The 24908-nt window shown below is 46.7% G+C and overlaps 1 protein-coding gene across 1 annotated transcript in view; it reads left to right on the top strand.

The window, feature by feature from the left end:
- Positions 1–3891, top strand: part of ddah1 (dimethylarginine dimethylaminohydrolase 1) — a 35164-nt gene extending 31273 nt beyond the window's left edge. Inside the window, exons 4-5 of the mRNA XM_070885956.1 lie at positions 169–312; positions 2975–3891. Coding sequence (XP_070742057.1) covers positions 169–312; positions 2975–3085 — 255 coding nt within the window. The 3' untranslated portion in view covers positions 3086–3891. The remainder of the gene's footprint in view (positions 1–168; positions 313–2974) is intronic.
- The last annotated feature ends 21017 nt before the right edge of the window (positions 3892–24908 follow it).

Raw genomic sequence — 24908 nt, 5'->3', positions numbered from 1 at the left:
AAGCCTTTGGTCACCTGCACTAATTTCTCCTTATGTGGCTCGGTGTCAAATTTTTTCTCTCATAATACTCCTGTGAAGCCTTGGGACGTTGCACTACGTTAAAGGCGCTGTATAAATACAAGTTGTTGTTGTTAGACTGTGTTTGATGGCTGTTGTTTTACTGTACAGATAATGCAGGAGATGAGCGAGCATCGTTACGACAAGCTTACAGTGCCAGATGACGCTGCCGCCAATTGTGTTTATCTAAACATACCAAATAAGGGCCACGTTCTGCTGCATCGAACCGCTGAGGAGTTCCCTGAGAGTGCAAAGGTAAACCAAGCATTGGCTCCATTTTGATGAACTTCACTTTGAAGCATTTTCTTTTCTCACAAAATATAGTGTATCGAACAACCTGCTGTTCTTTCGGGGCCATAAAAGGAGCTGCGTGCGGCCCAGGGAGCAGCGTGGAGGCATGCCACTACAAGGTACAGCACAAGCTGGTGCAAGAGGGCAACGGCAGCGAAGAGGGACGTCAGCAAGCTCCAGGCCGATGATTGGAGCGTGGGCAGATACAGCAGGAGCGACGAGGTCGGGGCGAAGGAGCGGAGAGAGATTGTGGAGGGATGTGATCGGGGCCCAGGGGAGGCGCGAGCTCGGGGGCAGGGGCCCAGGGGTTCAGCACGGGCCCAGCCCACACTGTGCGATATGTGTGCACACTAGGTCCATGCAGCAGAGCTGGTCTCCAGTCGTCTTGGGTAACCCTTGCCACTGGACCAAGACCTCGCTCTGTCAAGCCCGTGTGGTGGCTGGTGTGCAACGGCCACCCCACGTTAAAAAAAATCCACCCACAGGCATCTTCCACCCTTCAGGATGTAGCTCGGGTCCTTCATTGAAACACCTGTGAACTCGTCCTTTTTTTGGCGTGGAAGCAAGTCATCCTCGATACGAGGGACTGCCTATGATGATGTTGATGGTCTTTCTGTATTGTTTTTATTGTTTAGAAACTAAACTCAAGGGGACAAATCCACAGTGCAGGTCATTGGCAAACTGAAATCATCGCACCACACAGGGAAGGAGGCCGCTCGACCCATTGTGCCCATGCCAGCTCTTTCCCCTCCCCCACCCACCATAGCTCTGCACATTTTTCCCCTTGAAGTATTTATCCAGTTCCCTTTTGAACGTAACATTTGAATCTGATTCCACCACCGAATAAAAATGAAGAGAATTCCAAAGATTCACAACCCTCCGAGTGAAGAAATCAAATCTCTCCTCATCTCAGTCCTAAATGGCCGACCCCTTTATCCTGAGACTGTGCCCCCTGGTTCTAGACTCTCCAGCCAGGGGGAAACAGCCTCTCACCATCTGCCCTGTCAAGCCCTCTTAAGAATTTTATACGTTTCAAAAAGATTAATTCAGATGGAAGGAAAATCTGGCGGGTTGTGTTAACAGCGTGCGAACATTACCTTTTCTGCACCCTGCGCAGACAATGCTTCAAACTCAGGCAGTGAAGGTGAAAATCTACCTCAACTTTGTGTTAATATTTAAAAGTAGGGCCTTTATATTGTTGCATGTTTCTAGGGGTAAGGGTTGATAAACAGCTTCATCTGTTGAGGGTATCCTCCAGACACCAGCTTCTCCTGGCCCTTGCTCTTTGACCGTACGTACCTCAGTCGACTTCAGCTCATCCAAAACTCTGCTGCCCATGTACTAACTTGCACCAAGTCCTGTTTGCCCATTTCCCCCTGACTTACATTGACTCCCGGTCCAAGAACACCTCAATTTTCAAACTCTCGTCCTTATGTTCAAATCCCTCCTTGGCCTCGCCCTGCCCCCTCCGCTAACTCTGTAACCTCCTCCAGCCCGACAACCAACATTCCCGTTAATCTGCGAGGCCGCGCAGCGATCGGGCGGTCTCGCGCATCTGACTCACTGACTTACCGCGCATGCGTGGAAATTTGAATGGGCCACGCGATCCGTTAAAGTGGCCACGCACTCCAACAAAAAAAAAATTAGAGGGAACTTTGCCTACAACAGTGCGATCTCAACACTCCTCCAATTCGGGCCTCTTGCGTAGCCCAGATTTTCTTTACTCCACCATTGGCGGCCGTGCCTTCAGCTGCCTGGGCCCCAAGCTCTGGAATTCCCTCCCTAAACCTCTCCGCCTCTCTACCTCTCTCTTCTCCTTTAAGGCGCTCCTTAAAACCCTGGCCAAGCTTTTAGTAATCTGCCCTAGTATCCCCTTCTGTGGCTCAGTGTCAAATATTTGTTTGATTTACACTCCTGTGAAGCACCTTGGGACGTTTTACTACATTAAAGGCGCTACATAAATATAAATGCAGGTTGTTGTTTTGTAAGGCCAATGGCTTCGGCCCAGAGAACGTGCCTCCCAGCACGTGTATTGCACGGAGGAGACCAAAATGAATGAAAACAAATGATTTTAATGTTTTTTTTAAACACTCTTCCACTGGTAAAAGTATGCCTTACGCCTGCACTTACCAGGCGTAGGAATTTCACGCTGGGCTGAAGTTGGGCATATTGTGTTCCTAACACAGATGAGGCTGCACACAGGGAGGTTAAAGTAACAGTGACCTCAGTCTTTAATAAGACACTCCAGAGTGAGGAACAGGCCTTAGGGGCCGGCTTATATACAGTGCTCCCAAGGGATGCTGGGATCCCTTGGGACTTCAAGGGATGAGCTCCCTGGTGGTGGAACATGGGAGTACATGCTTTACAGATGCACAACAGGGCAAATAGCCCAACTCTCCACCCGCAGAGGCCCTTTTCCCAGGGATGCGCGCGATCTTCTTGACTGATCGCAAGCTCCGGGTTTTAGCGCATGTGCAAACACTTGCCTAAACCCGGAACTTGCGGGGCCCTACAGGTGCACCTCGTACATGCCTTTTCAGAGAATAACTAGCAGTGTGTGAGAGAAGATTTTAAACAAGTAATTTCATATATTTCTTTTAACCAATCATGTCTTTTCTCATCGCAGGTCTTTGAGAAGCTGAAGGACTACATGCTGATTCCAGTGTCCAATGCTGAGCTGGCCAAAGTTGACGGAGGTCTGACCTGCTGTTCTATTCTGCTCAACAAAAGGGCTTGAAAATATAAAGCCCATTTTTAACAAAAGATATTCCTTTTAATGTGATTATTAGATAACTGAGCCTTTGCTGAGAAGCTATCCTGTCTTTATGCTGGTTGTGGGCCCCTAACCGTCACTGTTATCAATCCTGCTTTTTAAGACTGTGAGATGAGGTAGTCCTTCATTGCCACCTTGTGATTGAAACCATGTATAACTTTTTTTCTGTGAATGAACTGCTGTAGAATTATGACGTGTAGGATATATATATATATATGTAAGTGTGTGTATGTGTATATATATATTCAGGTGTTAAAAGGGTGAATTAAGTCATACAAGAAATAATTAATACAAATTTCATTAGATCATACAGTTGATTATTTTGTAAGTGAGGGTTTACTGTTAATTCTGCAGGCAGCTTCCTTGACCTTTTTCCACTGAGCAAAAAAATTGCTTGTTGACGTTTAGCAGCATCAATATTGTAACACGCATTGGCACATTGGCATGCCTGAACTCACCTGCTCCTTCAGCATTCCAGAGTTATCAGCAGCACATGCTATGAAATTATGCAGACCTGCATTAGTAAGAAGTTTGTGATGATCCATTTCCATTTGCTTTGGGCTTCCCTTGGGACCTTGAGGGCTCTGTTTAAGTAAGTCTCGCTTGTTTGCCTTGCGTTTGTGCCAAAAGGCATCATTGCGCTCAGTTTGGTCACAAAACAAGTCACCACAAAGTGCTCGCTCTTGCCAAACTTGACTGCTTGATGTGGTTTTCACCGATTTACATTTGCTTATTACGAATTAAATAAACAAAAATCATTATCAATGCCACATTGAATGTCTTTCGTCCATTTTACTTGCACCGACCAGTACTCAAACTTAGTGCCATACTCATAATTTCATAAGAAATTTGCTTTCAACACAGCACTGCCTCCATGCTGCCGTTTCACAAGAAATGCTTTCTTTTCCAATTTTATTGCGTTTTCGAATGACTTTGCCATCACATTCATGCATTTTACATGGCCACTTTTTATATTCCATATATAGCAATTACTCCGGGTTTTTTAAACACCCTTTTAACAGTGAAGTTATGGCTGCATTTTAATATTATTTAAAGGTATTTAAATACTTTAAATATTGCCAAGGAAAAATAGAGAAGAAGATACGCAGCTTTTGTATTGACTTTTTCTGTAATCTTTTTATCTTATACTGAGTTTCCTGTGTATTCGTGTAACGATCAACCGGTTTGTGCTAAGCCAATCTTAAATAAAAATAAGGTCACCTACTTTTAATTTTAAACATCAAATTTTTTAATAAGGAAAAAAAATCCTGTACCTTTTTGATGTGTTCTGGGGGACAGTACTGGGAATGGTAGCAACAATAAGGTTATGTTACTGGGCCAGTAATCCAGAGGCCTGGACTAACGATCCAGAGACACAAGTTCAAATCCCACCACGGCAGCTGGGAATTTAAATTCGGTTAATTAAATAAATCTGGAATTTTTTTTTAAATGGTGTAATGGTGAAACTACCGGATTGTCATAAAAAATCCATCTGGTTCACTCATGTCCTTCAGGGAAGGAAATCTGCCGTCCTTACCCGGTCTGGCCTATATGTGACTCCAGACCCACACCAATGTGGTTGACTTTTAACTGCCCTCTTAATTGTCACTCAGTTGCATTCAAGAAGGCGACTCACCACCACCTTCTCCAGGGCGATTAGGGATGGGCAATAAACGTTGGCTTTGCCCACGTCCCAGGAATGAATAAAAAAAATACAGGTGAAAAATTAGAGGGACTAATATTACTACTCTGCAAACCTCTATGAGCTATTCTTGCAGGCACATTTGAAGTCTTTCTACATGTTGGTTGGTTTTTCTGACTGTTACAAAGGTTGTGTAAGGTGAAAATGAACAGTCGAATTTATAGATAGTTAATATACCTGTCCATTTTTATTTTGTAGGACTTCAATATTCTTCAGGCATTTTGAAAGCCTGTAATGGATGCCAGGAAATCTGGCTTTTCAAAAGGCCTCTTTTAGAAAACCTGAGCAAGCTCTGCTCCCTTTATTACTTTTCTTGATCTTCATGAGCTCCAGAATGGGGAGACATCAACGATAGGGTTTGTGTCTTGTCAAATGTAACTTCGCAGGGAAAATATTGAGTGATTGAATATTCCCTCCCACTTTACTGTGCATTTTGAATGCATGTCTACTGGATGTGGAAAGTTTTGTTTTCAAGTTATTTACCCTCACAGCAAAATTCTAAAGGGACAAAGAGTGTTAAAAAAACAAGCCTGAAGGCTCTGTGCCTCAATGCGAGGAGTATTCGTAATAAGGTGGATGAATTAACTGCGCAGGCAGCTATTAACGATTATGATATAATTGGGATTACGGAGACATGGCTCCAGGGTGACCAAGGCTGGGAATTCAACATCCAGGGTTATTCAACATTCAGGAAGGATAGACAGAAAGGAAAAGGAGGTGGGGTAGCGTTGCATGTTAAAGAGGAAATTAACGCAATAGTAAGAAAGGACATTAGCTTGGATGATGTGGAATCGGTATGGGTGGAGCTGCGGAATACCAAAGAGCAGAAAACGCTAGTGGGAGTTGTGTACAGACCACCAAACAGTAGTACTGAGGTTGGGGATGGCATCAAACAAGAAATTAGGTATGCGTGCAATAAAGGTACAGCAGTTATCATAGGTGACTTTAATCTACATATAGATTGGGCTAACCAAGCTGATAGCAATGCGGTGGAGGAGGATTTCCTGGAGTGTATTAGGGATGGCTTTCTAGACCAATATGTCGAGGTATCAACTAGAGGGCTGGCCATCCTAGACTGGGTGTTGTGTAATGAGAATGGACTAATTAGCAATCTTGTTGTGCGGGGCCCCCTGGGGAAGAGTGACCATAATATGGTAGAACTCTTTATTAAGATGGAGAGTGACAGTGTTAATTCAGAGACTAGGGTCCTGAACTTAAGGAAAGGTAACTTCGACTTGAACCGATCCTGTCACTGCTTTCCAAATGCGCTGCTATTTCATCTTTAATAATTGATTCCAACATTTTGCCCAACACCGATGTCAGGCTAACTAGTCTATAATTCCCTGTTTGAGACGTGAATTGGCTAGGATAGACTGGCAAATGATCCTTAAAGGGTTGACAGTGGATAGGCAATGGCAGACATTTATAGATCACATGGATGAACTTCAACAATTGTACATCCCTGTCTGGAGTAAAAATAAAATGGGGAAGGTAGCTCAACCGTGGCTAACAAGGGAAATTAGGGATAGTATTAAATCCAAGGAAGAAGCATATAAATTGGCAGAAAAAGCATCAAACCTGAGGACTGGGAGAAATTTAGAATTCAGCAGAGGAGGACAAAGGGTTGAATTAAGAGGGGGAAAATAGAATATGAGAGGAAGCTTGCAGGGAACATAAAAACTGACTGCAAAAGATTCGATAGATATGTGAAGAGAAAAAGATTAGTGAAGACAAACGTAGGTCCTTTGCAGTCAGATTCAATAAATTTATAATGGGGAACAAAGAAATGGCAGACCAATTGAACAAATACTTTGGATCTGTCTTCACTAAGGAAGACACAAATAACCTTCCGGAAATACTAGAGGTTCGAGGGTCTAGCAAAAAGGAGGAGCTGAAGGAAATCATTATTAGTCAGAAAATTGTGTTAGGGAAATTGATGGGATTGAAGGCTGATAAATCTCCAGGGCCTGATAGGCTGCATCTCAGAGTACTAAAGGAAGTGGTCCTAGAAATAGTGGATGCATTGGTGATCATTTTCCAACCTTCTATTGACTCTGGATCAGTTCCTATGGACTGGAGGATAGCTAATGTAACACCACTTTTTAAAAAAGGAGGGAGAGAGAAAACAGGGAATTATAGCCTGACATCGGTGGTAGGGAAAATGTTGGAATCAATTATTAAAGATGAAATAGCAGCGCATTTGGAAAGCAGTGACAGGATCGGTCCAAGTCAGCATGGATTTATGAAAGGGAAGTAGATGTGTGGTGTATTTGGACTTTCAAAAGGCTTTTGACAAGATCCCACACACAAGATCAGTGTGAAAAATTAAACCACATCTTATTGGGGGTAATGTATTGACATGGATAGAGAACTGGTTGGCAGACAGGAAGCTGAGAGTCGGAATAAACGGGGCCTTTTCAGAATGTCAGACAGTGACCAGTGGGGTGCCGCAGGGTTCAGTGCTGGGACCCCAGCTATTTGCAAAATACATCAATTAGATGAAGGAATTGAATATAATATGTCCAAGTTTGCAGATGATACTAAGCTGGGTGGCGGTGTGAGCTGTCAGGAGGATGCTAAGAGGATGCAGGTTGACTTGGCTAGGTTAGGTGAGTGGGCAAATGCATGGTAGATGCAGTATAATGTGGATAAATGTGAGGTTATCCACTTTGGTGGCAAAAACAATAAGACAGAATATTATCTGAATGGTGACAGATTAGGAAAAGGGGAGATGCAACGAGACCTGGGTGTCATGGTACATCAGTCATTGAAAGTTGGCATGCAGGTACAGCAGGCGGTGAAGAAGGCATAGAAACATAGAAAATAGGTGCAGGAGTAGGCTGTTCGAGCCTGCACCACCATTCAATAAGATCATGGCTGATCATTCACCTCAGTACTCCTTTCCTGATTTCTCTCCATAACCCTTGATCCCTTTAGCCGTAAGGGCCATATCTAACTCCCTCTTGAATATAGCCAATGAACTGGCATCAGCAACTCTCTACGGTAGGGAATTCCTCAGGTTAACAACTCTTGAGTGAAGACGTTTCTCCTCATCTCAGTCCTAAATGGCTTACCCCTTATCCTTAGACTATGTCTTCTGGTTCTGGACTTCCCCAAAATCGGGAACATTCTTCCTGCATCTAACCTGTCCAGTCCCGTCAGAATTTTATATGTTTCTATGAGATCCCCTCTCATCCTTCTAAACTCCAGTGAATACAGGCCCAGTCGATCCAGTCTCTCCTCATATGTCAGTCCTACCATCCCGGGAATCAGTCTGGTGAACCTTCGCTGCACTCCCTCAGCAAGAATGTCCTATCTCAGATTAGGAGACCAAAACTGAACACAATATTCCAGGTGAAGCCTTACTAAGGTCCTGTACAACTGCAGTAAGACCTCCCTGCTCCTATACTCAAATCTCCTAGCTATGAAGGCCAACATTTGCCTCTTCACTGCCTGCTGTATCTGCATGCCAGCTTTCAGACTGATGTACCATGACACCCAGGTCTCACTGCACCTCCCCTTTTCCTAATCTGCCGCCATTCAGATAATATTCTGCCTTCGTGTTTTTGCCACCAAATTGGATAACCTCACATTTATCCACATTATACTGCATCTGCCACGCGTTTGCCCACTCACCTAACCTGTCCAAGTCACTCTGCAGCCTTTTAGAGTCCTCCTCACAGCTCACACTGCCACCCAGCTTAGTGTCATCTGCAAACTTGGAGATATTACACTCAATTCCCTCATCCAAATCATTAATGTATATTGTAAATAGCTGGGGTCCCAGCACTGAGCCTGCGGTACCCCACCAGCCACTGCCTGCCATTCTGAAAAGAACCCCTTTATCCCGACTCTCTGCTTCCTGTCTGCCAACCAGTTCTCTAACCACGTCAGTATGTTACCCCCAATACCATGTGCTTTAATTTTGCACACCAATCTCTTGTGTGGGACATAGTCAAAAGCCTTTTGAACGTCCAAATACACCACATCCACTGGTTCTCCCTTGTCCACTCTACCAGTTACATCCTCAAAAAATTCTAGAAGATTTGTCAAGCAGGATTTCCCTTTCATATATCCATGCTGACTTGGACCGATCCCTTCACTGCTTTCCAAATGTGCTGCTATATCATCTTTAATAATTGATTCCAACAGTTACCCCACTATTGATGTCAGGCTAACTGGTCTTTAATTACCCGTTTTCTCTCCCTCCCTTCTTAAAAAGTGGTGTTACATTAGCTACCCTCCAGTTCATAGGAACCGATCCAGAGTCAATCGACTGTTGGGAAATGATCACCAATCCACTATTTCTAGGGCTACCTCCTTAAGTACTCTGGGATGCAGACTATCAGTCCCCGGGGATTTATCGACCTTCAATCCCATCAATTTCCCTAACACAATTTCCCGCCTAATAAGGATTTCCTTCAGTTCCTCCTTCTCACTAGACCCTCGGTCCCCTAGTATTTCCGGAAGGTTATTTGTGTCTTCCTTCGTGAAGACAGGACCAAAGTATTTGTTCCGCCATCTCTTTGATCCCCATTATAAATTCACCTGAATCTGACTGCAAGGGACCTACGTTTGTTTTCACTAATCTTTTTCTCTTCACATATCTATCAGTCAGTTTTTATGTTCCCAGCAAGCTTCCTCTCATATTCTATTTTCCCCCTCCTAATTAAACCCTTTGTCTTCCTTTGCTGTATTACAAAATTGTCCCAGTCCTCAGGTTTGTTGGCCTTCATAGCTAGAGTATTTGAGTATAGGAGCAGGGAGGTCTTACAGTTGTACAGGGCCTTGGTGAGGCCACACCTGGAATATTGTGTTCAGTTTTGGTCTCCTAATCTGAGAAAGGACATTCTTGCTATTGAGGGAGTGCAGCGAAGGTTCACCAGACTGATTCCTGGGATGGCAGGACTGACATATGAGGAGAGACTGGATCAACTGGGCTTGTATCCACTGGAGTTTAGAAGAATGAGAGGGGATCTCATAGGAACATATAAAACTCTGACGGGATTGGACAGGTTAGAGGCAGGAAGACTGTTCCCGTTGCTGGGGAGTTCCAGAACCAGGGGTCACAGTCTAAGAATAAGGGGTAAGCCATTTAGGACCGAGATGAGGAGAAACTTCTTCACTCAGAGAGTGGTTAACGTATGGAATTCTCTACCGCAGAAAGTTGTTGAGGCCAGTTCGTTAGATATATTCAAAAGGGAGATGGATATATGGCCCTTACGGCCAAAGGGATCAAGGGGTATGGAGAGAAAGCAGGAAAGGGGTACTGAGGTTGAATGATCAGCCATGATCTTATTGAATGGCGGTGCAGGCTCGAAGGGCCGAATGGCCTGCTCCTGCACCTAATTTCTATGTCCTCTTACCCTGTCTCGACATCATCTCATTTTCTTCCTTCCTTGGTTTCCCCGGAATCACACACCTGCTTTGGTCCAGAAGGCACAAGATAACCTCAACGTCCACTTGTGTGGTGCATATGAGCTAGTTGCGGTATGTCCCCAAGCATTTTACAGTGATACTGAGCGGGAGTTGGGAGGATAGCAAAGGTAGTCAAAGAGGTTCAAATGCGTTTCTACGAAACATACAAAACTGACGGGCAGGAAAAGAACAGATGCTCCATAAAACTTTCTCCACAGAGCATGATGGCTGGAACGTCAACGACTAGACACTCCTCCCGCCACACTCCCCATCCCTCAGCCATGTACTCACCTGGAAGAGGACAGACCCAGGGCCAATAAAGGGGAAAAATCTGGAAAATTCCTCTCCAACCCCCTCAGGCAATCGAAACTAATCCAGGAGACCCCATCTGATGGTGAGTACAGAAGTAACATGGGAAAAGGGTTTAGAGGAGAGTTCCAGAGGACCAGAAGGTTTGTCACTGACACTGGAGATGCGTGCAGAGGGAACACGCAGTTAGCAGAGTGGAATGAGCTGGGACTTGGGTCTGGAAGAAGTTTGGGACATGGAGCTGGAAGAGGTTTCAGGGGATAGTGTATGCGGATTTTGCAATTGATGTGTTTGGGTATGGGGAGCCAGTGGAGGTCAGGATGGGCAGGAGTGAGAGGTGAATGGGACTTGATGGGGGATGTATTGTGGGCAGTGAAGTTTTGCACCAGTCAGCATTTGGGTACAGTGGAGCTCGGGAGGCTTGCAAGGAGAGTGTTCGAGAAATCCGGCTCGGAAGTATTAACTGTGTCCATGAGAGTTTCAGCAACAGTGGGGTGAGGGAGGGAGGGAGGGACAGGGATGCAATGCTGGAGTGGAAATAAGCATTCTCGGTGATGGATGGGAAATGAGGTTTGACGTTCATTCAGGGGCCAACAAGCCATTGAATTTGCATACCTGAGACAGGGTTCAACCTGAGACTGAGGTGACAGGATTAGAAGCCAGGATGGGAGTTTCTGGTGGGAGTTGAATAGGATGGCTTTGGTCTTGCTAATGTTAAGCTGGAGCAAGTTCTGTCTCATCCAAGATAGGTTTTCAGACAAATAATTCAGTGAGAGTGAGCGCTTATCCAAGTATCTCCGTTCAGTCCGTAAGCGTGACCCTGAGCTTCCGGTCGCTTGTCCCCTTAAATCCCCGCTCCATTCCCACTCCATCCTCGGCCTCCTACACTGTTCCAATGAAGCTCTACGCAAACTTGAGGAACAGCATCTCATCTTTCGTTTGGGCACTTTACAGCCTTCTGGACTCAACATCGAGTTCAACAATTTCACAACATAACCTCTGCCCATTTTTGGCTCCCTTCCGCCCCCTCCCCCCCCCCCCCCCCCTCCCAATCTTATGTTTTTTTCTCTTTGTCTCCAATGGCAGCTGGTCATTATTCTGCCATTCACACCCTATCTAGACTAACCTTTTCCTAACTTGTGCCATTACCATTTCAATTCGGGCCCATCATCCCTTTTGTCTCTCTAATCTCTTCTGCCTTCCACCCTATCGCTGACCTTCCCTTTTGTTCTTCCCTTCCCTCCCCCTTTTCACTGCTGCTTAAGAATCTGTTCTTTTCAAACATTTGCCAGTTCTAACAAAGGGTCATCGACCTGAAACGTTAACTCTGTTTCTCTCTCCACAGATGCTGCCTGACCCGCTGAGATTTTCTGTTCTTAGCCAATTGTTGTTGTCTTCTGGCAATTCCTGGCCTCTACCTGGTTAACATTAGGAACTCTCTGAAAAGATGGGAGATTGAACTCATAAGAACATAAGAAATAGGATCAAGAGTAAGCCATACGACCCCTCGAGCCTGCTCCGCCATTTAATACGATCATGGCTGATCCGATCATGGACTCAGGTCCACTTCCCTGCCCGGTCCCCATAACCCCTTATCCCCATATCGGTTAAGAAACTGTCTATTTCTGTCTTAAATTTATTCAATGTCCCAACTTCCACAGCTCTCTGAGGCAGCGAAATCCAGAGATGCACAACCCTCAGAGAGAAGAAACGTATCCTCATCTCTGTTTTAAATGGGTGGCCCCTTATTCTAAGATCATGCCCTCTAGTTCTAGTCTCCCCCATCAGTGAAAACATCCTCTCTGCATCCACCTTGTCAAGCCCCCTCATAATCTTATATGTTTCGATAAGATCTTCTCAGTCTTCTGAATTCCAATGAGTAGAGGCCCAACCTACTCAACCTTTCCTCATAAGTCAACCCCCTCTTCTGCTGGGACCTCTCCACCATCCAGAGAATTTTGGTAAATTACAACCAATGCATCCACAATCCCTGCCGCTACTTCTCTTAAGACCGTAGGATGCAAGCCATCAGGTCCAGAGGATTTATCTGCCTTTAGTCCCATTATCTTACTGAGTACCACCTCCTTAGTGATTGTGATTGTGTTAAGTTCCTCTCCCTCTTTTGCCCGTGACTATGCACTGTTGGAATATTATTAGTGTCCTCTACCGTAAAGACTGATACAAAATATTTGTTCAGAGTTTCTGCCATCTCCATGTTCCCCATTGCTAATTCCCCGGTCTCGTCCTCTAAGGGACCAACATTTACTTTAGCCACTCTTTTCCTTTTTATATACCTGATTGTCCAATCAATATGGAGGTTAAAATCACCCATGATTATTGCTGTTTCCATTTTACAAGCCCCCACTATTTCTTGGTTTATGCTCCAACCAACAGAGTTGCTACTGTTAGGGGGCCTATAGACTACGTCCACCAGTGACTTTTCCCCCTTATTATTCCTTATCTCCATCCAAACATCGCCATACAACATCCTGATCATTGGAGCCAATATTGTTTCTGACTATTGCAGTGATTCCATCCTCTATCAATAGAGCTACCCCACCTCCTTTTCCTTTCTGTCTGTCCTTCCGGATTGTCAAAAACCCCTGAATATTTAATTCCCAGTCCTGGTCACCTTGCAACCGTATCTCTGTAATGGCTATCAGATCATACCCATTTGTCTCAATTTGTGCCGCCAACTCATCTATTTTGTTACAAATGTTACGTGCATTTAGACAAAGTGCCTTTAAATTAGTTTTATTACCTTTTTTCCTGCTTGTTTCCTCTCTCCTTCAAACTCACTTTCTTTATTTTGGCTTTCTAATTCCAGCTTTACTCCCCTCCCTACTGAATCTATTTTCAGGTTCCCATCCCCCTGCCAAGCTAGTTTAAACCCTCCCCAACAACACTAGCAACCCCCCCCGCGAGGATATTGGTCCCGGCTCTGTTGAGGTGCAACCCGTCCGGCTTATACCGGTCCCACCTCCCCCAGAAGCGGTCCCAATACCTCAGGAAACTAAAGCCCTCCCGCCTGCACCATCTCTCCAGCCACACAGTCATCTGCTCTATCCTCCTATTTCTGTACTCACTGGCTCGTGGCACTGGGAGTAATCCAGAGATTACTACCTTTGAGGTCCTGCATTTTAATCTCTCCTAGCTCCCTAAACTCTGCCTGCAGGACCTCATCCCTCTTCCTACCTCCGTCATTGGTACCGAAGTGGACCACGACCTCTGGCTGTTCACCCTCTCCCCCCGGAATGCCCTGCAGCCACTCAGTGACATCCTTGACCCTGGCACCAGGGAGGCAACATACCATCCTGGAGTCATGTCTGCTCCCTTGACTGTTGAATCCCCTACCACTATAGCTCTTCCATTCTTCTTCCTCCCCCCCCCCCCCCCATGCTGAGCCACCCGTGGTGCCATGGACTAGGCTCTGGCTGCACTCCCCAGAGTCACCATCGCCCCCACCGGTAGTACCAGTTGGAGAGCGAGATGGACTCAGGACTCCTGCACTACCTGCCTAGTCCTCCTCTTCTGTACAGTGGTCACCCACTCCCTATCTGCCTGCACACTCTTAAGCTGCGGGGTGACCACCTCTAGAAACGCGCTATCCACGTTGCTTTCAGTCTCGCGGATGCACCGCAGTGACTCCGGCCGCCTCTCAAGCTCCAAAACACGGAGCTTGAGTTGGTGCAGCTGGAGACACCTCCTGCACATGTGGTTGTCCCGGCTGCATGAAGCATGCAGGATTTCCCACGTGGCACAGGATGTGCAATGCACGGGACTGAGCTGCCCTGCCATCCCTCTAGTTACACTTGTAATTATCAAGTAGAACTAAACTCTAAACCTGAGCAACACACCCAGCCGCTACTCAGCAAACAGCCAATTTAATGAACTGGTTCTCCTTAATTAATAAAGATCATATATATTTATTTGCAGTTCCTAACCTACAACAATGCCAAAGGTCTCTTGAAGAAAAGAAAAAATACTCACCAATCCATCAGCCAATCACTTACCTGCTTGGCTGTGACATCACACATCGATTTCGATATTTTTAAACTTTCTATCCCTGCTGCAGTTGGCTCCTCCCGACTGCCGTTGCCCCAAGCTGTCTCCACCCTTTGTAGTCCCACGCCCACTCAGGTCTCGTGATGCTAGCCTCCTCCCGACTGTTCACTATTAATCCATGGTATGAAGAAAGAAAGATAGACCTGCATTTATATAGCACCTTTCATGACCAGTGGATGTCTTGGCATTTTACAGCCAATTAAGTACTTATGGAGTGTAGTCATTGTTGTAAGAACATAAGAAATAGGAGCAGGCCATACGGCCCCTCGAGCCTGCTCCGCCATTTAATAAGATCATGGCTGATCCGATCATGGACTCAGCTCCACTTCCCTGCCCGCTCCCCGTAACCCCTTTATCCCCTTATCGTTTAAGAAACTGTCTATTTATGTCCTAAATTTATTCAATGTCCCAGCTTCCACAACTCTCTGAGGCAGCGAATTCCACAGATTTACAACCCTCTGAGAGAAGAAATTTCTCCTCATCTCAGTTTCAAATGCGCAACCCCTTATTCTAAGATCATGCCCCCTAGTTCTAGTCTCCCCCATCAGTGGAAACATCCTCTCTGCATCCACCTTGTCAAGCACCCCCCCCCCTCTCATAATCTTATAAATTTTGATAAGATCACCTCTCATTCTTCTGAATTCCTGTTATGTATGCAATAAAGATTCAAGCTGAATAATTTTAACTAAGCAAGGTACAACCTTGCTTCTGCTTTATTTAGGCCCAAAGTGCCTGACTCTCAAAATGGCTGGCCTTTTATACCTGAGCAGCACCATGTGTGTGCTGCTCAGTGGCCTCCAACATAAACGCCATCTGGTGGCTACAAACAGAATGTACATACATGACAATACCCCCATCTGAGATCTTATCACAGTCTTTCACGGGTTGAGACGGTCCGGTGCTTTACGCTCCCAGGTTGACCGTCTCAGTTCGATTCTGGCCGTGGGTGAGTGTGTGGAGTCTGTTGTGGCTGGTGGCTGGTTGACTGACTTGTTGGGGGTGGCAGTGGCCATGTCAGGAATTGTGTCCATTTTTATTGAACAAGTCCGTGATGGAAATTCCGGGTTCACTGATGACCCTTGAGTCCACTGGAGGCTGCTGGTAGGTTGGTTGGTCGTCGATGATTTCTTCATCCAACTGTTCTGGCTCGTCTGTGTGCCTCAGCTTTGTCTGATCCATGTGTTTCCTGCAAGTTTGCCCATTCTTGAGCTTAATAACAAATACTCTATCGCCCCCCTTGGCCATGACCGTACCAGCGATCCATTTGGGACCCTGACCATAGTTCAACACATATACAGGATTATTAACAGAAATCTCGCGTGACACAGTTGCGCGATCGTGGTACCCTTGCTGATTTTGTCTTCTGTATTCAACATGATTATTTAAATCCGGGTGTACCAGAGATAACTTGGTCTTAAGACCTCTTTTCATCAGCAGTTCAGTAGGCGAGACCCCTGTGAGTGTGTGGGGTCTTGTCCTGTAACTCAGCAGTGTGCAGGATAAGCGGGTCTGCAGTGACCCTTGGATTACTCTCCTCATGCTTTGCTTGATAATTTGTACTGCATGTTCTGCTTGCCCATTGGTCACAGGCTTGAATGGTGCTGACCTTACATGTTTTATGCTGTTAAGTTTTACAAACTCCTGACTGGTGAAGCACGACCCATTGTCGCTCACTACTATGTCAGGCAGCCCATGTGTCGCGAACATGACATTGAGATTCTCTATGGTTGCTGTGGACGTGCTGGATGACATGATTATGCATTCTATCCACTTCGAATAAGCGTCCACCACCACTAAAAACATCTTGTCCAGGAAGGGACCTGCAAAATCTACAAGGATCCTGGACCAAGGTTTGGATGGCCACGACCACAGACACAGCGGCGATTCCGCTGGTGCTTTGCTGAGCTGCATGCAAGTGTTGCATTGATGCACTCATGCTTCCAGCTCAGAATCAATTTCTGGTCACCATACATGGGACCTGGTGATGGCCTTCAACATCACTATACCAGGATGTGTGCTGTGTAACTCACGCACAAACTTTTCTCTCCCTTTCTTAGGCATTACAACGCGATTGCCCCACAATATGCAATCTGCTTGAATAGACAGTTTGTCCTTGCGATGAATGTACAGTTTGGCCTTCTCGCACATTTGCTTAGGTATGGCAGATCAATCCCCTTTGAGGATGCAACCCTTTACTACCGATAAAATCAGGTCCTGGCTGGTCCAGGTCTTAACTTGTTGAGCCGTGATAGGGGTCCCTTCACTCTCAAAAGCATCCATGATTAACATTAAATCTGCCGGTTGTGGCGTTTCCATCTCCGGTGTGGGCAACGACAACCGGCTCAAAGCAGCGGCACAATTCCCTGTGCCAGGTCTATGGCGAATGACATAATCAGAAGCAGATAATGTCAGCGTCCACCTTTGGATGCGGGATAAAGCGTTGGTATTGATACCTTTGCTCTTGGAAAACAATGAAATGAGCGGCTTGTGATCAAAGTCTAATTCGAACTTCAGACGGAACAGGTATTAATGCATCTTTTTAACACCGTACACACACTCTAAAGCTTCTTTTTCCACCATACCGTAGGCTCTTTCTGATTTAGACAAACTTTTGGATGTCTACGCGACAGGTTAAAGTTTCCCCGATTCATTGGCTTGTTGTAACAGACAACCAATTCCATATGACGATACGTCACAGGCCAAAACTAAACGTTTACATGGGTCATAATGTACCAGCAGCTTGTTTGAGCAAAGCAGATTGGTGGCTTTCTCGAAGGCTCTGTCTTGCGATGCGCCCCACACCCAGTTGTCACCTTTTCTCAATAGCGTGTGCAGTGGTTCTCGTAAGGTGCTCAATTTAGGTAGGAAGTTACCAAAGTAGTTGAGTAGACCCAGGAACGAACGCAGCTCTGTCACATTCTGCGACTTGGATGCATTCTTGATGGCCTTGGGTTTCACGTCAGTAGGTCTGATGCCATCAGCGGCGATTTTCCTCCCGAGGAATTCGACCTCCGGTGCCATGAAGACGCACTTCGAGCGTTTCAGTCTGAGTCCCACTCTGTCCAAACGCAGTAGAACCTGTTCCAGGTTGTTCAGATGTTCCTTGGAGTCACGACCGGTGATCAGGATGTCATCTTGGAACACGACGGTTCTGGGAATGGACTTCAGTAGAAACATAGAAACATAGAAAATAGGTGCAGGAGTAGGCCATTCGGCCCTTCGAGCCTGCACCGCCATTCAATGAGTTCATGGCTTCCCTCTGGAATATTGCTGCAGCCGAGCACTTCCGAAAGGGCACTATTATGTATGCAACACCTTGTAACCAGCATTCTGCCACCACCAGAGGGCGCATCTGTTGGAGTCCCAAGGGATCTCAGCATCCCTTGGGAGCACTGTATATAAGCAGGCCTCCCATGCTGTGCCAACGAGCTGCAAGGGAATGAGAACGCTGCCAAACGAAGGGCGATCCTCCTTACCGTCTGCGGGGCAACATGAAGAATCTTCTCGCTCCGGTGAAACCAACAACCAAATCGTATGAAGAACTGTGTAAGCTGGTCCAGGAACACCTAAATCCAAAGGAGAGCGTTCTGATGACAAGGTATCGATTTTACACATGTCAACGGTCTGAAGGCCAGGAAGTGGCGAGCTACGTCGCCGAACTAAGGCGCCTTGCAGGACACTGCGAATTCAGTGGATTCCTGGAGCAAATGCTAAGAGACTTTTTTGTGCTTGGCATTGGCCATGAGGTTATCCTTCGCAAACTATTGACTGTTAAAACATCGAACCTGAGCAAAGCCATAACGATAGCCCAGGTATTTATGTCCACCAATGATAATACCAAACAAATTTCACAGAAAAAAGATGCATCGGCAAGTGCTGTACACAAAGTAACGTCATTTTCAGGCAGGAATGCATATGGCAGAACGTACACGCCTGCAGCTGCATGACCTCAGATGACTCAGACACCGCCATCAAACGTTAATGTGAGGCAATTAACACCTTGTTGGCGCTGCGGAGGTGATCGTCAAGCCCATCAATACTGCTTCAAAAACTATGCATGCAAAGGCTGTGGAATAATGGGACACCTCCAGCGAATGTGCAGACGAGCTGCAAACCCTGCAACCACCACGTTGCAGAGGAAGACCCATCCATGGCGGATCAAACTGAACTAGAGACTCGAACCGAGGAGGCAGAAGTGTACGGGATACACACCTTCATCACGAAATGTTAAAAGTTGAACTGAACGGAATTCCAGTATCCATGGAATTGGGCACGGGTGCGAGTCAGTCCATCATGAGCAAAAAGGCCGTCGAGAGGCCGAGGTGCAACAAGGCACAAAGGCCTAAGCTGGGCCCCATTCATACCAAGCTGAGAACTTACACTAAAGAGCTGATCCCTGTAATTGGCAGTGCAGCAGTAAAAGTCTCCTATGATGGAGCGGTGCATGAACTACCACTATGGATTGTACCAGGAGATGGCCCCACACTGTTCGGCAGAAGTTGGCTGGGAAAAATCCGCTGGAACTGGGACGACATCCGAGCGCTCTCGTCCGTCGACGACACCTCATGTACCCAGGTTTTGAGCAAGTTCCCGTTGTTGTTCGAGCCAGGCATCGGAAATTTCTCTGGGGCGAAGGTGCAGATCCACTTGGTTCCCGGTACACGACCCATCCACCACAAGGCACGTGTGGTGCCATACATGATGTGAGAGAAAATGGAGATTGAGCTGGACAGGCTGCAACGAGAGGGCATCATCGAGCCGGTTGAGTTCAACGAGTGAGCCAGTCCGATTGTTCCGGTTCTCAAGGGCGATGGCACGGTCAGAATTTGTGGGGACTATAAAGTAACGATGAACCGTTTTTCGCTGCAGGACCAGTACCCGCTACCCAAGGCAGACGACCTATTTGCGACCCTGGCTGGAGGGAAGACGTTCACCAAGCTGGACCTGACCTTGGACTACATGACGCAGGAGCTGGCGGAATCTTCGAAAGGCCTCACCTGCATTAACACACACAAAGGTCTGTTCATCTACAATAGATGCCCGGTTGGGATTCGATTGGGCGTGGCTATTTTTCAAAGGAACATGGAGAGTTTGCTAAAGTCGGTTCCGCGCACCGTGGTTTTCCAGGACGACATATTGATCACAGGTCGGGACACCATCAAACACTTGCAGAACCTGGAAGAGGTTCTAAGTCGGCTAGATCGTGTGGGACTCAGGTTGAAACGCTCAAAGTGTGTTTTCCTGGCACCAGAGGTCGAGTTCTTAGGGAGAAGAATCGCGGCAGACAGCATCAGACCCATCGACGCCAAGACGGAGGCCATCGAGAACATGATGGAACTGCGGTTGTTCCTGGGACTCCTCAATTACTTTGGTAATTTCCTACCCGGGTTAAGCACCTTGCTAGAACCTCCACACATGTTGCTACGCAAGGGAGATGACTGGGTATGGGGGAAATCACAAGAGACTGCTTTTGAGAAAGCCAGAAATCTGTTATGTTCCAACAAACTGCTTATTCTGTATGACCCATGTAAACGTTTAGTGCTAGCTTACGATGCGTTTTCGTACAGGGTCGGGTGTGTGTTACAACATGCAAACAAATTGGGAACATTGCAACCGGTCGCTTACGCGTCCAGGAGTTTGTCCAAGGCCGAAAGGGCTCACAGCATGATTGAAAAAGAAGCTCTGGCATGCGTTTACGGGGTGAAAAAAATGCACCAGTATCTGTGTGGGCTTAAGTTCGAGCTAGAAACTGACCATAAGCTGCTCATATCGCTATTCTCAGAGAGCAAAGGGATTAATACCAATGCCTCTGCCCGCATCCAAAGATGGGCGCTCATGCTGTCTGCATATAACTATGTATTTCCGCCACAGACCAGGCACAGAGAACTGCGCTGAAGCTCTCAGTCGGCTACCATTGCCCACCACCGGGGTGGAAATGCACAGACTGCAGACTTGCTCTTGGTGATGGATGCATTTGAAAACGAAAAGTCACCCGTCATGTCCCGCCAGATCAGGACCTGGACCAGCCAGGATCCTTTACTGTCCCTTGTAAAAAAAACTGTGTTCTCCATGGGAGCTGATCCAACATCCCAGCGGAGATGCATGAAGAGATCAAGCCATTCCAGCACGCAAAGACGAAATGTCCATACAGGCGGACTGTCTTTTGTGCGGTAATTGCGTGGTTTTGCCTAAGAAAGGCAGGGAAACGTTCATACACGATCTACACAGTACCCACCCAGGCATAGTAATGATGAAAGCTATAGTCAGATCCCATGTGTGGTGGCCCGGCATCGACTCAGATTTGGAGTCTTGCGTGGGCCAAAGCAACACTTGCTCGCAACTGAGCAATGCACCCAGGGAGGCACCGCTAAGTTTCTGGTCATGGCCCTCCAAACCGTGGTCTAGGATCCACGTTGACTTTGCTGGCCCGTTTCTAGGCAAAATGTTTTTGGTTGTTGTGGATTCTTATTCAAAATGGATTGTGTGTAATACTGTCTGTAAGCACATCCACTGCCACCGTCGAAAGCCTACGAGCCATGTTTGCCACACACGGCCTGCCTGATGTCCTTGTCAGCGACAATGGGCCGTGCTTCACCAGCGCTGAATTCAAGGAATTCATGATCCGCAATGGGATCAAGCACATCACATCTGCCCCGTTCAAGCCCGCATCTAACGGCCAGGCAGAACGGGCAGTCCAAACCATCAAGCAAAGCTTGAAATGCATGTCGGAAGGCTCCATGCAGACCTGCCTGTCCCAAGTCCTGCTCAGCTACCGCACAAGACCCCACTCGCTCACCGGGGTTCCCCTGCCGAACTGCTCATGAAAACGGCACTCAAAACAAGGCTCTCTCTCGTCCACCCTGATCTCCATGATCATGTCGAGGGCAGGCGGCATCAACAAAGCATGTACCATGATCGTGCAAATTTATCACGTGATATTGAAGTCAATGACCCTGTATTTGTACTCAACTATGGACATGGTCCCAAATGGCTTGCTGACACTGTCGTAGTCAAAGAAGGGAGTAGGGTGTTTGAGGTCAAACTTGTAAATGGACTAATTTGCAGAAAGCATTTGGACCAAACCAAACTGCGATTCACAGACAGCCACGAGCAACCTGAAGAGCACACCACCAACTTCGACCCTCGGACACACACACAAGTGGCAACCAACATCATGGTTGACCACGAAGCTGCACTCATCATCTCCAGCAGCCCAGCAAGACCAGCTGCACAGCAGCCCAGCGAAGGCCCCACCAACTCACCTGCACCTATGTTTGTACCGAGACGATCGACTCGGGAGCGGAAAGCCCCAGATCGTCTCACCCTGTAAATAAGTGTACTATTGACTTTGAGGGGAGAGTGATGTTATGTATGCAACACCTTGTAACCAGCATTCTACCGCCACCAGAGGGCCCATCTGTTGGAGTCCCAAGGGATCCCAGCATCCCTTGGGAGCACTGCATATAAGCAGGTCTTCCATGCTGTGCTAGCACTCTGGAGTCAGAATAAAGAGACTAAGGTCACACTTACTCAAGTCTACAGTATTCAGTCACATTGCTTTATTTGAGACATAACAGGCACCTGTGGTAAATAAACAGTCCTTTGTGCATGTTGATGCACGTAAGTCTCTTCGACGTCTCGACCAACTCCTGTGTCATATAGACCGACGTCAAGTCCAGTTTTGTGAACGACTTCCCTCTGGCTAACGTCGCAAACAAGTCATCAGCCTTCGGTAACAGGTACTGATCTTGTTTCGAAACCCTGTTGATCGTAGCCTTGTAGTCTCCACAGATTCTGACTGTGCTATCACTTTTCAGCACAGGAACAATGGGGCTAGCCCATTCATTAAATTCGATTGGCAATATGATCCCTTCACGCTGGAGTCTGTCCAGTTCAATTTCGACCTTCTCCCTCATCATATACGGCATTGCCCGAGCTTTATGATGGACAGGTCTTGTATCTGAGTCCACGTGGATCTGCACCTTGGCTCCCGTGAAGTTGCCGATACCCGATTCGAACAGCGAGGGGAAGTTGCTCAATATTTGGGCACATGTATCTTCCTCCGACGACAACGCCTTTATGTCGTTCCAGTCACATCTGATTTTCTTCAACCAGCTCCTGCCGAGCAGCGTTGGGCCATTGCCTGGAACAATCCACAGCGGTAACTCGCGAACCGCACCGTTATATGACACATTAATTTGTGCACTGTCAATCACCTTTATCAGTTCTTTGGTGTATGTGTGCAGCTTGGCGTTAATAGGGCTCAGCCTGGACCTCACAGTCTTAGTATCCCACAGCTTATAAAATGCCCTCTCGTTCATGATCGATTGACTCGTCCCCGTGTCCAGTTCCAGCGATACCGGTATCCCGTTAAACTTCACCTTAATCAAAATTGGTTTACTCTTGGTTATGAAGGAGTAATGTCCATACACTTCCTCCTCTGGCATCTCGGATTGTGTATCCGGATCCGCGCTGGTCTGGCTCTCATCCTCCACATGGAATGTCGCAGCACGCTTGCTCATCTGTGGACACTTGCGCTGGAGGTGCCCCAACCTCAGACAGCCTTTGCAACTATATTGCTTAAATCATCACTGCTGGTGCCGATGATTTCCCCCACAACGCCAACACGGAGAAGTCGGATACATTCCCGCTGGCGGACTTTGGGCAGCCACAGGTTTCGTGAACGCAGCCGGATAGGCCCTGCCATGTGCCGCTCTGCCGAACGCCGAATCAATCGCATTTACAGTACTTGCCGAGGTTCGGTTCTTCACCGATATTTGCTTCAGACTCCTGTCCATCGTCACACATGATCGAGCGATCTGGGTGGCCCTTTTTAAATCCAACTCCTCCCCCGCCAGAAGTTTGCACAGGATCACCTCGTGGTTGATACCGATAACAAAGTCCCGCAGCATGTCCGCCAACACCGTCCTGAACTTGCACGGTGCCGCTAGACGTCTCAGGTCAGCAACGAATTCCGCCGCGCTCTGGCCCTCCGATCGAACGTGTGTATCAAACCTGTATCTCGAGATGATGATGCTGTCGTCTGGCTTGAGGTGCTCCCGCGCCAATGTACATAACTCCTCGTACGTTTTCTCTGTTGGATCACTAGGCAGGAGTAGATTCTTTATCAGACCGTAGATCTTTGAACCGCACACAGTGAGGAACACGGCCCGGAGCCGATCTGCATCGTCAACCTCCTTCAATTTGTTGGCCATGAAGTACTGGTTCAAACGGCTCACAAAGTCTGCCCAATCTTTTAACTTCACGAATCGCTCTAAAAATCCAATCGTGCTCATTTTGCAAACAAAGGTTCTTGTATTCTCGTCGCCAAATGTTATGTATGCAATAAGGTTCAAACTGAGTACTGTTTAACTGAACAAGGTACAACCTTGGCTCTGCTTTATTTAGGCCCAAAGTGCCCGACTCACAAAATAGCTGGCCTTTTATACCAGAGCAGCATCATGTGCGTGCTGCACAGTGGCCTCCAACAATGACACCATCTGGTGGCTACAAACAGCATGTACATACATGACAATTCCAATGAGTAGAGGCCCAACCTACTCAACCTTTTCTCATAAGTCATGTTGTAATGTGGGAAACGCAGCAGCCAATTTGCACACAGCAAACTCCCACGAACAGCAATGTGATAATGACCAAATAATCTGGTTTTTTTTGTCATGTTGATTGAGGGATAAATATTGGCCAGGACACCAGGGATAACTCCCCCGTTCTTCTTCGAAATAGTGCCGTGGGATCTTTTACGTCCACCTGAGAGAGCAGACGGGGCCTCGATTTAACATCTCATTCAAAAGACGGCACCTCCGACAGTGCAACACTCCCTCAGCACTGCACTGGACTATCAGCCTAGATTTATGTGCTCAAGTCCCTGGAGGTTGAACCCACAGCCTTCTGAAGTCTATCGATAGCCACAAAGAATCTCTTCCGAAAAAAACAATACTGTCCTGAATGTGATAATATTGGTACAGTGTTTGTAAAAATGTTTTTAAAAGGAATTAAATATTTAGAGTAATGGAAAACAATGGTACACACAACATATTGGGAAGCAACAGATTTCTATGAGTGGCCGGTCCACATATAACTTGCACAAGCTATACCTTGCAGCAGGGACAGGTTTGAAATGAACACACCTGCTAATTAGGCTCAATTTTGATCATTTCAATTTCTATTTCTAAATAACACACCACATCCCTCTGCACAGTTCCTTGTACCATATTGACAAACATTCGTCACATATGCCTGGCAAATACATGCACTGAAGCAGGGAAGGTTCAC

The sequence above is a fragment of the Pristiophorus japonicus genome, chromosome 8, assembly GCF_044704955.1.
Source record: "Pristiophorus japonicus isolate sPriJap1 chromosome 8, sPriJap1.hap1, whole genome shotgun sequence".
NCBI lineage: Eukaryota > Metazoa > Chordata > Chondrichthyes > Pristiophoridae > Pristiophorus > Pristiophorus japonicus.
The sequence above is the reverse complement of the archived record's forward strand: the minus strand, read 5'-3'. Positions and strand labels throughout refer to the sequence as shown.